The sequence below is a fragment of the Gaeumannomyces tritici genome, assembly GCF_000145635.1.
Source record: "Gaeumannomyces tritici R3-111a-1 unplaced genomic scaffold supercont2.3, whole genome shotgun sequence".
NCBI lineage: Eukaryota > Fungi > Ascomycota > Sordariomycetes > Magnaporthales > Magnaporthaceae > Gaeumannomyces > Gaeumannomyces tritici.
This window is the reverse complement of record NW_008804547.1, coordinates 5,332,787-5,345,360: the sequence shown is the minus strand read 5'-3', so window position 1 is coordinate 5,345,360 and position 12,574 is coordinate 5,332,787. Positions and strand designations below refer to the sequence as shown.

The following is a 12,574-nucleotide window of genomic DNA, read 5'->3' as shown; positions in this document are numbered from 1 at the left end:
TATTCCTTTTCCCACTAGTCGAAAAGAGCGACCCAATGGCCCTCTTGCTTGCGTGAAAGCTTTCCATGGCGGGCGGCGGCGCTAAGGGCAGCGAGGTGGGTGGTGGGCGGTCCTGTTGGATCCTAGAAACAGAATCCCGTTTTCTGTCGTTTTCGAAAAGGAAGACAAACGTTGGAGAAATGGTCGCGAGGCTGTGGAGCATGTAGAGCCCATGGAGGGTGGGGCGGCCAGGGCGGGCGGCTATTGGCCAGCGGTCAAGGTCCCGGGATCCCATCGGCTCCGCGAGCACTAATCCAACCCTCACTGGTTTAACGAGGGGAGAGCGGACGGGATCCCGTATATTCCAGTGGGTATGATCGTATGTGTTTGACCGTTGTGTTCGTTGAACTTGTAAAGGTTCCATCATTTCGTGGCTACTTTTGGTTTGCCGTTTTTTCTTTTCTTTTTCTAATGTAACAAAGGCTTGTAAATTTCACATCCCCACCCCATTGCCCAATAGCTCCTCCAAGGGCGCAATCACCAACCTACTAAAGCGCCCCTCCACCGACCCCTTCTCCAGGTCGCCGGAAAGACAGGCTTCCGTGGCGCTCGCATAAGCCTCGCCCATGGCCCCCGCCAGGAATGGCACCGACCGCTGGAGCAAGTACTTCCTCATGGCGGCGCGGTCGCGTCGGTCCTGCACGATTTTGCGCAGTGGCCACCAGTGCCCCAGCTCCAGCAGCACCAGACCGAGGCTGTAGTAGTCGAACTCGGCACGGTAGGGGTCGCGGTCCCCCCCGCCGCCCTCGCCCGCATACTTGGGATGGTGGTACGCGCGCAACTCGGTCGAGGTGTGGTAGCGCTTGCTGGACATCAGCGTCTCGTCACTCTGGCGGCTGTGCGAGAAGCCGATAAGGGCGGGCGCCGAGAGGGCCAGGCGGCGTGGCGGCGGGCGCGGCGAGGTTGGGGCCCCGGAGGAAGGAGTGGCGTCGAGGAAAAAAAGCACCGTATGCGACGAGAGGTTCTTGTGCATCCAGCCGATGTGGTGGAAATTGGAAACGGCGAGGGCAAGATCGCGCGCCAGCCGCACGCGGTCGTCGAGGCCGACCACGAGATTGCGCTCATAGTCGACCGTATGGGGCTGCTCACTCAGCAGCTGAGCGAGACTGGCGACGCGTGTCGAGCTGTCGCTGCTGCTGACGTTGGTAGGATACTTGTAGGTTATGCCAATCAGCTCCTTGTCCATGTCAAAGTAGATGCCGCTACAGCTCAGGGCACGGAAGTCCGGGAGGGTATCAGTGGCGCCGAGGACGAGGACATTCTTCAGCCGCTTGAAGAGGCGGTCGCTATCCTTGGGCTCCGCGTGCTTGGCCTCGATGGTCATTTCTTCGACGACGACAGGAATCTCGACGGCGCCTCCGTCTTGTTTCAACGTGCCTAGCCGGAATGTCGTCGCTGCATCGGCGACCTTGGGCGGATCGAGGAGCGTAACGTCGGTGCTCTTTAACCTGGGGACGGCCTGGTCGCCCTCCTGACGCATCCGTGCGTTCACCTGGGCCACAGCGAGGAGCCGGAGTATGCTGGCGTTGGGGCCCGAAGCGAGCAGCGCGGTCTCGGACACGGAGGTGGCGGGCAGTCCCGACTCGCGGGCCAGCTCGCGAGCGATGGGGATGGCGTTGCGCTCGACATCTCGCCGGATGGAGAGACGGCCGGCCACGTCGAGGCACGACAGTAGCTGCTCGTTGAGCCGGCGGAGCTGCGAGAAGAGCGGGGACTCGAGGTCGTCCTGGGAGAGGCGGCGGAGCTCGTCGAGCAGGGCGTCTATGGTGTTGCAGGCCTGATTGAAGGCCGCATCGGAGGGCAGGTACAGCTGGCCCCTCTGTCCTACCTCTTCCAGGCGGCCGAGCCACTCGCGGAAGACCTGTCGCTCGATGATGAACTCGACGTTCTTGGAGTGTGGCGAGACCAATAGCTCGTCGCAAACGGGTTCTGATTTTTTCTGCAACGTGACACAGCGAAGACGCTGGAGGATCTTTTTGATGTCGGGACGAGCCAAGTCGTTAATGGTGAGCATCTCCCGCACGAGCCGGATGAGGCCGAGTTCGGGTATATGCTGCCGTCTATGGGCAGCCCTCGCTTCGGCCTCGGCTCGAATAGTCGCTTTCATTTCGTCTAGGTGGCGGACGGTCGCCGGATTTAGGTTTCCGAGGCCGTCATGAAAAGCTTTGATGGTCATGATCATGTCGCCGAAGTCCTGATCGAATGCTCGACTAAGTCTGAAGTCTCGCACGGCATCGCGCCCACCCCGCATGAAGGTGTGGACCTCGGCGAGGATGCAGCCCAGCGACCAGATGTCGCCCGGCGGTCCTACCGGCCGTCTGATGCTGTTGACGTAGTCGATGTTCTCGGGCGCGGCGAAGTACAGGTCGCGGTCTTGAGCCAAGGTTGTGGGGTCCACACGCTCGTCCGTCATGGTCGCGAGCCCGAAGTCGGCGAGGATGAAGCGCCCCCCGTCCACGAGCACGTTCCGAGGCTTGAGGTCGTGGTGGCAGCCGATCATCTTCAACTTCAGATCGTCGTTGGCATAGCAGTGGACCTGTTCCAACGCCGATGCCAAGCCGCAGAAGGCAAGGTAGAAGGCGTCGTCATGCTGGAACTCGGGAAGCCGCCGTTCTGCTTCTAACAGGTCGTGGAGATCGCCCTGGACCGCTTCATGGAATAGGAAATTGTGCTTCGTGTGGTACGTATACGAACCGTACAGCTCGAGGAGGCTGGGGTGGCGAGCAGCAGCCAAGAGTCGCAAGCAGCGGAGCTCGCCTCTGTAGGCTTCTTTACCCTGTGATTTCAATTCCTTTCGAACAACGACCATCCCTCGCTTTGACGGCTAGCAGTTAGCCAAAGTATCTTCTGCGATTCACCTTGGTTACTCAGCCGCGGGGGAATTCCCACATACCTTATCCCCGTAACACCGCTGAGGAAGCGCCTCCATGCTCACTTTGCCAAATGCCCCTTGTGGCTGCTGTGCTGCTCCCGCGTCTGCCGTCTCGCGATGCTCCGAATTCGAAACGAAGGGTAGTCTCGTCGAGTCTAGCAATAAGCGGTGAAGCGGCCCCTGGGGGAATGTTGGACTCAAGAACACGTCCTGGATCGACATGAATCTTTGGCATAGATCAATGCACTCCGCCTCCTGTTCCTTCAACCGCTTGAAATTGGGGTTGCTGTCGAGCACCACGCCCTTCTGCTTAGCGTCTTCCACCAAATTATTGATGTCCTCTCGGATGTGCGTCAAGCCCAGCGCGTGCTCTAGCTTCGCTTCCTCCATGGGGAGGCGCCTGTCCAGAAGGCCACACGTATCCTTGTCAAATTGGTCGGTTTGGAAGAAACGGTAGACGAGGTCGGGCTTCCCCATGGTGAGAAAGATGGCGAATGTTTTGAGCCCGAATTTCCAGATATCTCGGGCGACTTGTGGACACTCGTCCTTGTCGATGATGCTGTCGTCAAGTGCCTCTAGAGCGTCGAGAATTCTCTCTTCGGTCAGGAGGTCGGATAGCCATTTGTCCGGTACGAACTCTTCTCCGGCGGTGTTCGTCAGGCGTCGGTTATGGATCTCGCGTCGTAGAGATTCTATCTTCTCGGAAGGCATTGCGAATTGTATTTAGGAATAGCCGTGAGAACCGTGACTTTGTTTTGTCAAGAAGCCCAGGTCATAAGGGCGCGTTGCGTATACTTGACAGAGACGGCCCCTGCGCTGGGAGTACGGGACATTAGCTCGCCAGGGATATACATAGACCAGCCTAGGTCGAGTGGAGCCACGAATCCTGGCACTTGGGCCAACGAAAGCAACACGGCTGCTGCCATTCCCAGCTTTCCACTTGACGCCCACTAGATGCACGGGATCCGTGCCGCTCACCCACTGCGAAAATGCCGCGATATTGGTATGCCGAGGCCAAGAAGAACGAAAAAGCAGGCTGTAAATTTGCACGGGTCCCATCCCATGCGTCTAATGGGCGTTCCTTTCTCCTTTCCTAGGCGAGTTACGCCCCGAAGTTGTCTCCTGGCGCGGCTGCGAGTTACATAGCATCATACTGCTGATACCTAGAAGAGGGCACCTCAGCCTTACCCCTTCCCCAGCCGTACCATTGCTGCATTCCATACCACATAGTCGCTTTGGAGTTGTCTTCCAAATGTGCCCGTCTCGTCATTCAGTGTTCGTCATGACGCTGACTTTCTCTTCCTTCAACCCGCAGACTTAGCACCACACCTCATGAAAGGATGTCGGGTAGTGGCCTCACCTCTGTGAGCACTCGCGGAACGAAGATGAGGGTGAAATTATGCTCCAGCTTGGGCTGTTGACCGACCCAGGGTGGTTAATTGGTGCCGGATGTAGTACCCTGACTGGGCGTAGGCGACAAGACTCACCTCAATCTTGCACCTGACCCCCGGAAACAGTTCTCTGAGCTTCGTTCTCAGCTTCAGAATATCAAGGTACTGCGATGGCAGTTCCTGTGGAACCAATTCCACGGTAGCGTTTGTCTCCATGCTGGCGAACGCGACGACCGATGACACTAGGTACGGCAGAAGAAGCTGAGGGGCCACAGTCGAGCGAGCGAGCGAACGAGGGAGCTAGTATAGACTCTCCGCGGCGTAATGGCCCTGGAATGGGGCGAACAAAATGCCTCAGCCAGCTGATTGGGCCTGGGAAATCCAGCTATATGTACAGCGAAGACGGGGGAGAAGGAGGCCAACGACAAAGGGTTTCAGCTATCAGGCCATTATCTCCTGGGCCCCCGCGATGTGACAGAGAGGCAGCAGTTTTTGGCGAGCACCTCCAGTTCTTATTGGCAGCCTTACCAGCGAAAATAAATAGACACAGCCGAGACCGGGGGAGCAGACGAAGGAAAATGCCTAGCGAGACGCTAACCTATTCAAGTGATGTTCCAACCAATTCAGTGATAGATACAATGCACGTTGCTCATGGTCCTTGTTCACCCACCTGCCCGTTAAGCGCCCGCGTCGCCCCCGCGTCGCCTAGTCGTCGTACTGTAGGCGTGCCGGGGGTCCATTGGTCCCGTCTACAAAGCTGCAGGCGTCGGCCTATCGTCGCCGCAGCCTGCAGCGAGATATTGGAACTAGGCGCCATTGAACATAATACGAGAATTGCAACGCCATAGGATTCGCCAGGACAGAATGGTTTTATTGGCTGGCCGTGCATTAGCGCGTGCCCTCTCCCCGACACCTCCCAGCCTGTAAGCCAAGTGGACCCCTCGACCCCCGGAGCCGTCATCAGGTGCTGCCATTGAAGACGGACAAGTACCCCGCGCTTTGATTTTACTTGGTTTTTTGTTGGTCTCGGAGGCTTACCTACGCACCACGCCCTCAGCCACACAGCCTGACCACCCAGTGATCCGTCCCGCGGCACCACAACATGGAGGCAGGCGCAAGTCTCGTCTCCCTCGGCAGCTGTGACGTAAACAGCATTCGTAGAAAGCTATCAGAACGCCAGCAATCCCTCTTCTCTCAGGAGCATGACGACGCCGAGGTTTGGGTTGCAGGTGACGAGCCCCGTAGGCTGCGAGACTGGCAAATCCCAGCGATCACCGGAGCAGCGCCTGGGGCAGATCCCACCGTGCTTCCCGTGCCGGGAGGAGATGTGCTCTAGTAGGGTTACACCCCGTGGATACCACGGCCGAACTGAAACCCTCCCGAGTTGTGTTCTAATAGCAGAAGCAGTGTCATTCGCCAGTCTCACTCCTGGGACCGCCTCAGGGTAGCCAGCGAGTCCTTCGACAGGCTAGCGAATGCTCTTCGGGTATTTCCATTTTTCTTGGAAACAGTCCTGAATTTTGGCATCAGAACCAGAGACGACAACAACACCTGGCACGGCTTTCATTCAAGACGTCGACATGCAGATACAGGGGTTGGTAAGTAAGCAGCTGGTCAACATGGTGAATACAGGGCAATGGCACTGACAATTGTCACGGGCAGCTGAGACTTGCTACATGCTTCATTACTTTGAGAATAATGGGAGGGCCGAAGGAGACCCTTGGTCCCCCAGGCAGACGGCTGTCTATCATCAGTACAATGCTTCTGGTAACCAATCGTCTTGGATTCTTATAAAACCATCTCCTCATCTAGAAGAGCCACTACAGGCTGAGCTTGAAGGGGTGTCTCGTCTCGCCCTGTCGGGAAAGGGTAGAGCTGCACGCCTTCACGTCATGTTCACTTACTTCACCCTGCGCAACTGGCCGGACTACATCGCGGCTCAGACGACAAAGTTGGAAAGATTTGTATTACTCTTCTCTGCCATTCCGCTCTTGTTCCGTTTGGAGCCGGTGCCACTCGACGGTTGGTCAGGAACAATGTCCGCGCTAACTAGGTACCATATAAAGGAGGCCATATCCTTACTCTCCGAGGCCGACCACGTTCAGCAACACGACTACGACCTTCGTTTTCAGGATCGGCAAAATCTCCAGCGCTTGAAGCAAAGACTGCTTAGGGCGGCGGCAATGCTGGACGCTACCATCGACCTCAAGGCAAGGGTGCAAGATTTGCTAGGTAGGAAGAGAGGTGATGCGTTGGAAGAGGCCATCGCCGTGGAACTAGCAGATTTTAGCGCAAAGGCAAAGCACTACCGCCGCTGCATAAACGATCTCCAGCGACGTGCATCCGACACCATGTCTATGGTTCGACCAACCTCCTCCTTCCCCACCCCCCAACACACTAGCCACTGGGCTGACACTCAACCCAGTTACTCGACATTCTGAACCGCCGCTACGGCAATGACAACCTCCGGAGCGCTGTGGCCAACGAGTCGTCCCTCAAGGCAAACGTTGCCTTACTTTCCAGGATGACCAGCATGGCGCTCCATGGGGAGATGGAGCACAAGCTGGAACAGAGGACGGCGGTGAACCTTCGCGCTCTGACGGTGGTGGCGACCTTGTACTTGCCCGCATCTCTGCTAGCGGTATGACCCCCCGACACTGGGCCCAGGTGTCGGTTGGCTCTTTGGTGGCGAACCCCGTCCGGATTCCACAGCTTGGATTTGATGTTGACTGACGACTGATACGAAACTCCAGGGCATTTTCAGCACAAGTCTCGTAGACGCGAACTCCGAGGGCATCATTGTTGTTTCGCCAGAGTTCTGGAAGTTTGTGGTTGTGTTGATTCCCATGATACTGGTCACCTTTCTCGTGGTTGTCTTGCTGCAAGCGGTGTGGACGGCGAGGCAGCGCGAGAAGATTCGCAAGATGCAGGAGGCCGCGGCCGCCCAGGATGCCGCTGCCGTTGGTTTTTAGGTGTACCTACAAAGTCCGACGACCTGGGCCGACGAGGGCGCTGATGTCGACGACGCCCGCCTAGCACAACTGAGCATCTCCCTGAAGCTATCGAAGCTGATCTGAATTAAATTTCACTTGAACTTGCAAAACAGAAATGTGCCCCCCGACGCCTCCCTCGTTGCCTTCCTCATGCCCCAGTATCCACCATACGCACGCCGCACAGGGTTGGCATGCCCAGTGTATTCCCATCCCTCCTCTTTATTGCCCCCCTCGTGGAAGATGCGCAAGGCAATCTTCCCACCGACCCAGGCTCGCCCCTTGATAACCCAGTTACCCATGTCGTCCCTCGACGTCCCCTCGACGTCGGCGTCCCAACCCCCGTCGTCGGCGTCATCACCACCCTCGCCGCTGCCAGCCCGCGCGGATATCGCCGCGGGAGAGGCCGTCAGGGTGAGTGTCTTGCGGCCCGTCGGGTCCTTCCTAAGCCCTCCGTCCTCGTAGAGATACGTGCCCGTCCACCGACCCGCCACCCAGTCCATCAGTTCCGCAGCATCGCCGAACATCGCCGGGGCGTCGGCAGCCGGCTCGCCGTCAGCGCAGAGCAGCCGGTGCTCCGCGAGTATGTTCCCGATACGCCCTAGCTTCATCCGCCTTGCCGCAGCGAGGGCCTTATCGTAGTGCAGGCCCCCACGGGCGTTGCGCATGCCCAGTGCCGCCACCATCTCGACCAGCGGGGCAAAGCCCATGTCCATGGCGCCTAGGACGGCCGAGGAGGTCCTGCAAATGGCCTCGGTAGGGTCGGCATCGCTCTGGGTGGCAGTAGCCCTTGCCGTCACAATGCCGGCGTCACCCTCCAGCTTCTTGCCGATGGCCTGGATGAGCTCATTCAAGATGGTGTCGGCCCTGCGGCTGAGCAGCGCCGCCTCCTCGTAGGCAGCGTCACCGAGAGCGACAACAGGCTCGTCAATGACGATTTCTGCCGCGGTCAGCTGGTGCGCCCAGGCGTAGAGCGCCATCGCCAGCACGGCTTTGGCGACCAGATACTCTGGAGGCCCCGGGAAGATGTCCGGGTTAAAACTCGGGCCCTCTGGATCGAGCCCCTCGAGGTCGCTGGCGCCCTCCCCGGGCGTAACGATCTCGCTCCTTCCCAGCAGCTCTGCCAGCTCCTCGGCCGGACTGCCCGCCGCGCTGTTCGGAACGCCTCCGCCGCGCCCGCCGCTGTCGCCGGGCGGACGAGGAGGCGGGGGCGGCGGGGGCCACGGAAAATCTTGCAGGAGCCGGACGACGCTGCGTACACTATCAGCCGCCTCCTCGAAGCGGCCTAAACTGAGCAGCATGCTGGCTTTCATCATGGAGCCCTGGAGGTAGGCCGGGTGGCCCTCGGGCACGCTGTGGGCGCGCATGGCGGCCATGTCGTCCTCGACCAGCGCGAGGGCCTCTTTGAAGTGGCCGGCCTTGGCGAAGATGGCGGCGTTCTTACGGCGCAGGTAGGGCTTGACCGTATCCTCGCCGTCGACGAGGCCGTCCAGGCGCTTCGAGATGTCCTCCAGGTTGGCCAGCGCGTCGGCCGGCTTGCCCTCGCGCATCAGGCGGTCCGTCTTATTGTCCAGCAGCATGACCGTGTTCGCGTGCTCGGCCCCGAACTTCTTGTACGTGCCGGCCTCGGCGGCCTCGAAGAAGCGCACCGACTCTTGCGAGCGGCCCATGATATCCAAGAGTCTCGAGATCTGCATGGACAGCTGCAGGAATACGACGTGGTCGCGCAGCTCGTGGTCGACCAAGATGTCGTGCGTCTTCTTGCTGTATGCTAGGACGGTCTCGGCGGTGCTGGGGTCCATGAGGCGGTCGAGCGAGACGCAGAAGTAAACGCGTGTGATGAGGGAGTCGCGGTGCATGGGGCCACGTTTCGGGTCCGCGTTCAACTCCTGCATCATCTTATGAAGGTACTTGATGGGGCCCAGTTGGCTCTCGCTCTCCATCAGCAGGGTGGTGAGGGACCATTTGAGATTCAAGATGGCTGGGTGTGTCTTCCCCAGTGTCGTTTCCATCCACTCGATCTCTGCTTCGCGAGATTTCTGCATCTCCTCCAGCACATCGGGGTCCGCCACGGAGCGGAAGTCGGTCCCGTAGTGTATGGGCTGGATGATGCCGCTAGCACACAGAGCTCGGAGTCTGGCATTGAACGGCTCCTGCCTAGTACGCGTCGCATCTATCATGTTCTGGAGCTGTATGGCCTCGATCCGTCCCACTTTCCCGTAGGCATTGGCGGTCGCGCTGTGCTTCACGGCGCCAAAGCCCACCTCCTTGCAGAACGCAAGCTGGACCGCGGCCATAGCCTTGGTACCATCATCGTCTTTGGCTTCTTTGTACTGTAGAAGAAGGCAGTCGAATATATGCTTCCGTACGCGGAAGTCGGCGTGGCAGAGGCTCTCTAGCGAGTTGGACACCTGGTCGAGCAAGCCGTTAGCATTTTATCGTTGGCTGTAGGGCCCCGCCAAGATGATGCCTGCGATCTTGCCTGAAACTCCTTCGCCCTGGGAAATGCTCCAGGGGTGGGTGGGTTGCCTTTTTGGGGTGCATCGATGCTCTTGATGGGCTTAGTCTCGTCGTTGGAACTTGAGATTCCAGACTCGTTAACAGGACTTCTAGGAGCCACAGTACCAGGCTGCTGATTCCTACCTGATGTCGAGTAGACTCTGGGAGATCTGCCCAAAATCCGTTGCTGTGTCTTGGGAAGTGCGGGAGCTGGGCGTGAATGACAATAGCCTTGCAAACAACTCCCTCAAATCCCGAACCTTGTCCTTGGGTAGCCCCTCCATGAGCAGTCCCTCCACGAGATCCCGCGCTAGCTCAGGCATTTTGTTGGTCAGCTTATCGGGGGTGTTGGACAACTTTAGATGCTCTAGATCAGGCGACGCGGGAGCGACAGTGCTGGACCGTCCGGTTGAGAACCGACTCAGGGCACTGCTAAGCCCGCCGAGCAGCGAGCTTGATGATCTGCGCACAGGAGACGGTGGTATTGCCTCCTCCCCCATCTTGGCAAGTTTGTTTCTAAATATAACCCATAAGCACAGCATGCCGAAGGAGTAGAGGTCCGTCAACTTCGCCTCTTCGTGAGTGGCGCCGTCGAGGAAGGTGAGCTCTGGAGCGCGCCAGGGGTATGTGCCGCCGAGATCGAACAGCTTGTCAGACGCCAGAGCCGAGAAGCCAAAGTCGGACAGCTTCACAACGCCCCCGGCGAAGACGAGCGCATTGCCCGGCTTGATGTCGCCGTGAATGATACCTTGGACGTGAAACTGTCAGTCTCGTCTTCGCCTCAGGGGCCAAGTGTGAAAGGGGGAACCCAAATAGAGCTTACCGTTCCTGTGCACAACAGCGAGTGCAGACGCAATCCCAGCGCAAATGCGCAATCTCGTCGCCAATTCCGTCTCGACGCCCTTGCCGCGCAGAAAATGCCCCAGGTCGCCAAGCTCTGCCTTCTCCAGTATCATGACGGGCCAGATGACGACGTCCCGTTTGAACTTCCAGTCCGTGACGTTTTCAATCTCCCAGCTGATGGCGATGAGCTGGACGATGTTCTCGTGCCGGCGCAGGTCCTCGTGGCCCAGCGCCATGATCTCGGAGCATATCTCGCGGAACGCATGGTCCCTGGCCGACCGGCCCTGGCCAGGCGGCCGGCGCCGCTTGAAGGCGAAGACGGTGTCGAGGCTCGCGCGCGTCTGCGCCACCACCCCTTGGCCGCCGCGTCCCAGCGTGCCCTGCGCGTTGACCCACGAGAAGCCGGTGAGGTCGACACGGCAGTGCTGCGCGCACGCGAGGCAGGAAAGGAGCGTATATTTTCCCTCCCCGGCCTCGTCCTTCTTCGACTTGGCTCGGATATCTTCGGGGTCGTCCGGCAGGGTGGCTGGTGTGCTTTCGAACGCCTGAGGTGGCGCCTGGCGGCGCCTGTTCAGGCCAGACATGGACATTGACATGGTGAAATATGTCCTGTGTTGTCCGCTAAAAGGAGTGATGGAAAGTCAACTGTCGGTAGAGGCCAACCCCTGAGGTATATGGTCCACGCTTGAAAGGAAACTCGGGGAGGGACGGGGTAGTCTCCAAAGTGGTGGGGTCAGGTGCGAACATGCACTTTGCGCCCGCATCAACCCGCCCGCCGACTGGTTCGTTGAGCGGCCAGTGAGCATGTTCGCTCGGCTGTCTAAACCCCTGCGCGGCACGAACGGGCAGCCCTATGGTGGACTGTAATCAGCCTCTTCATTGCCCATCTCGGTGCGTTAGCGTGCGGCTGACAACTCGTTTTTTTTGGGTGGCTGGTGGGCATGGTGACTTGAGCCTTACTGCCATGACAACAATCAACCTGTAACCAAAACTACCATTGGCCAGCTGTTTGGGATCCAATCTCTCTCTGGTATCAAGCCAGCCCTCACTGGTTTGACTAGGGGAGAGCGGACGGGATCCCGTATATTTCAGTGGGTATGGTCGTATGATCTGTTTCTGCCTGTCGCTTGTTTCTAATACCACTGATACTCAGGTACATGGCCAAAATCCAAGCATGCTTTATGTGCGAGAGGCACCGCTTCTCTCTCTCACAAATCCTCAAACTCGCTGGGGCGGGAAAATTAAACCCGTCTCGGAAGCGCAACTGGCAGCAGGCGTCACAAATGTGCTCGGTATGTTAAACGCCTGCCCAGACAAGGCACGGCATCCTCTGTGGTTCGCCCCGAGGCCAGGTTCGCCTCGCCGGAAAACACCGTCTCGCCCCCCTTGCAAAGCCTGCCTGCCCCCCGGCAGTGTAACATGTCTTCTGCTGCTGCCACGGGTCCGATGACGCCAGGGGGTCGAGATCTGCCTTCTTTTTCTTTCATTACCACACACCCGCTTCACTTGCTTTTTTTGTCTCTCTACCTTTTTTTCACCTCTCATCTCTATCAAACACGGAAATGTGACAGTGGCAGACATGACGCCAAGACCAAAACCCGGTGTAGAAATAGCCCGCCACCACTTCGTCCATGCTAATAAGCCCCCCTCCCGATACGCCCAGCCAAGACCCCTCCGTTTTCCTTTTCTTCCCGAGGCCGCACGCCTATCATTTCCCACCCTTTCCCTTCCCCCTTCGGACCGTGGCGACATGCGGCAGCAAGAGTCCTCGGCCGGCTCCGAGTGCGTGCGCGCGCCTCCCACCCCGCCCTCCTTGATGGACGCCAAAGGCGATGGACGCGGAGGCCGGCGTCCCGATGGATCTTTCCTCTTCTCTTTTTTCCTTTTGTCGGGACCGCTTCGTGAACCACCAGGCAAATACGTCGGCGCCGGCGGCCGCG

The 12,574-nt window shown here is 58.7% G+C and overlaps 3 protein-coding genes and 1 non-coding gene across 4 annotated transcripts; 1 reads left to right on the top strand and 3 right to left on the bottom strand.

The window, feature by feature from the left end:
- Positions 1-336: 336 nt before the first annotated feature.
- On the bottom strand, positions 337-3,647 carry GGTG_06915 (serine/threonine protein kinase). Its single transcript, XM_009224737.1, has 2 exons — positions 2,933-3,647; positions 337-2,854 (listed from the first exon to the last, which is right to left on the bottom strand). The coding sequence occupies exons 1-2, from the start codon at positions 3,620-3,622 to the stop codon at positions 473-475; spliced, it is 3,072 nt and encodes a 1,023-aa protein (XP_009223001.1). The 5' UTR covers positions 3,623-3,647; the 3' UTR covers positions 337-472.
- A 1,642-nt stretch (positions 3,648-5,289) lies between these two features.
- GGTG_06914 (hypothetical protein) lies at positions 5,290-7,417 on the top strand. Its single transcript, XM_009224736.1, has 5 exons — positions 5,290-5,900; positions 5,965-6,266; positions 6,369-6,662; positions 6,728-6,943; positions 7,056-7,417. The coding sequence occupies exons 2-5, from the start codon at positions 5,979-5,981 to the stop codon at positions 7,272-7,274; spliced, it is 1,017 nt and encodes a 338-aa protein (XP_009223000.1). The 5' UTR covers positions 5,290-5,900; positions 5,965-5,978; the 3' UTR covers positions 7,275-7,417.
- On the bottom strand, positions 7,356-11,640 carry GGTG_06913 (serine/threonine protein kinase). The gene is made up of 5 exons (XM_009224735.1): positions 11,595-11,640; positions 10,615-11,508; positions 9,936-10,539; positions 9,775-9,871; positions 7,356-9,703 (listed from the first exon to the last, which is right to left on the bottom strand). Exons 2-5 carry the CDS (start codon positions 11,228-11,230, stop codon positions 7,388-7,390), a joined length of 3,633 nt encoding a protein of 1,210 aa, XP_009222999.1. The 5' UTR covers positions 11,231-11,508; positions 11,595-11,640; the 3' UTR covers positions 7,356-7,387.
- GGTG_20277 lies at positions 11,628-11,739 on the bottom strand. Its single transcript, XR_653009.1, has one exon. It is a non-coding gene; the product is annotated as a 5S ribosomal RNA (ribosomal RNA).
- Between the last annotated feature and the right edge of the window lie 835 nt (positions 11,740-12,574).

Excerpts from the sequence above, each read along its gene's own strand:
- GGTG_06914 (XM_009224736.1), top strand. The coding sequence starts at position 5,979 with ATGCTTCATTACTTTGAGAATAATGGGAGGGCCGAAGGAGACCCTTGG. Across the intron at positions 6,267-6,368 it reads CGACAAAGTTGGAAAGATTT|GAGGCCATATCCTTACTCTC; the intron begins GTATTACTCTTC and ends TACCATATAAAG. Across the intron at positions 6,944-7,055 it reads TGCCCGCATCTCTGCTAGCG|GGCATTTTCAGCACAAGTCT; the intron begins GTATGACCCCCC and ends ACGAAACTCCAG.
- GGTG_06915 (XM_009224737.1), bottom strand. The coding sequence starts at position 3,622 with ATGCCTTCCGAGAAGATAGAATCTCTACGACGCGAGATCCATAACCGA. Across the intron at positions 2,855-2,932 it reads AGCGGTGTTACGGGGATAAG|CGAGGGATGGTCGTTGTTCG; the intron begins GTATGTGGGAAT and ends TAGCCGTCAAAG.
- GGTG_06913 (XM_009224735.1), bottom strand. The coding sequence starts at position 11,230 with ATGTCAATGTCCATGTCTGGCCTGAACAGGCGCCGCCAGGCGCCACCT. Across the intron at positions 10,540-10,614 it reads CGCTGTTGTGCACAGGAACG|GTATCATTCACGGCGACATC; the intron begins GTAAGCTCTATT and ends TTCACGTCCAAG. Across the intron at positions 9,704-9,774 it reads CCAGGGCGAAGGAGTTTCAG|GTGTCCAACTCGCTAGAGAG; the intron begins GCAAGATCGCAG and ends TTGCTCGACCAG.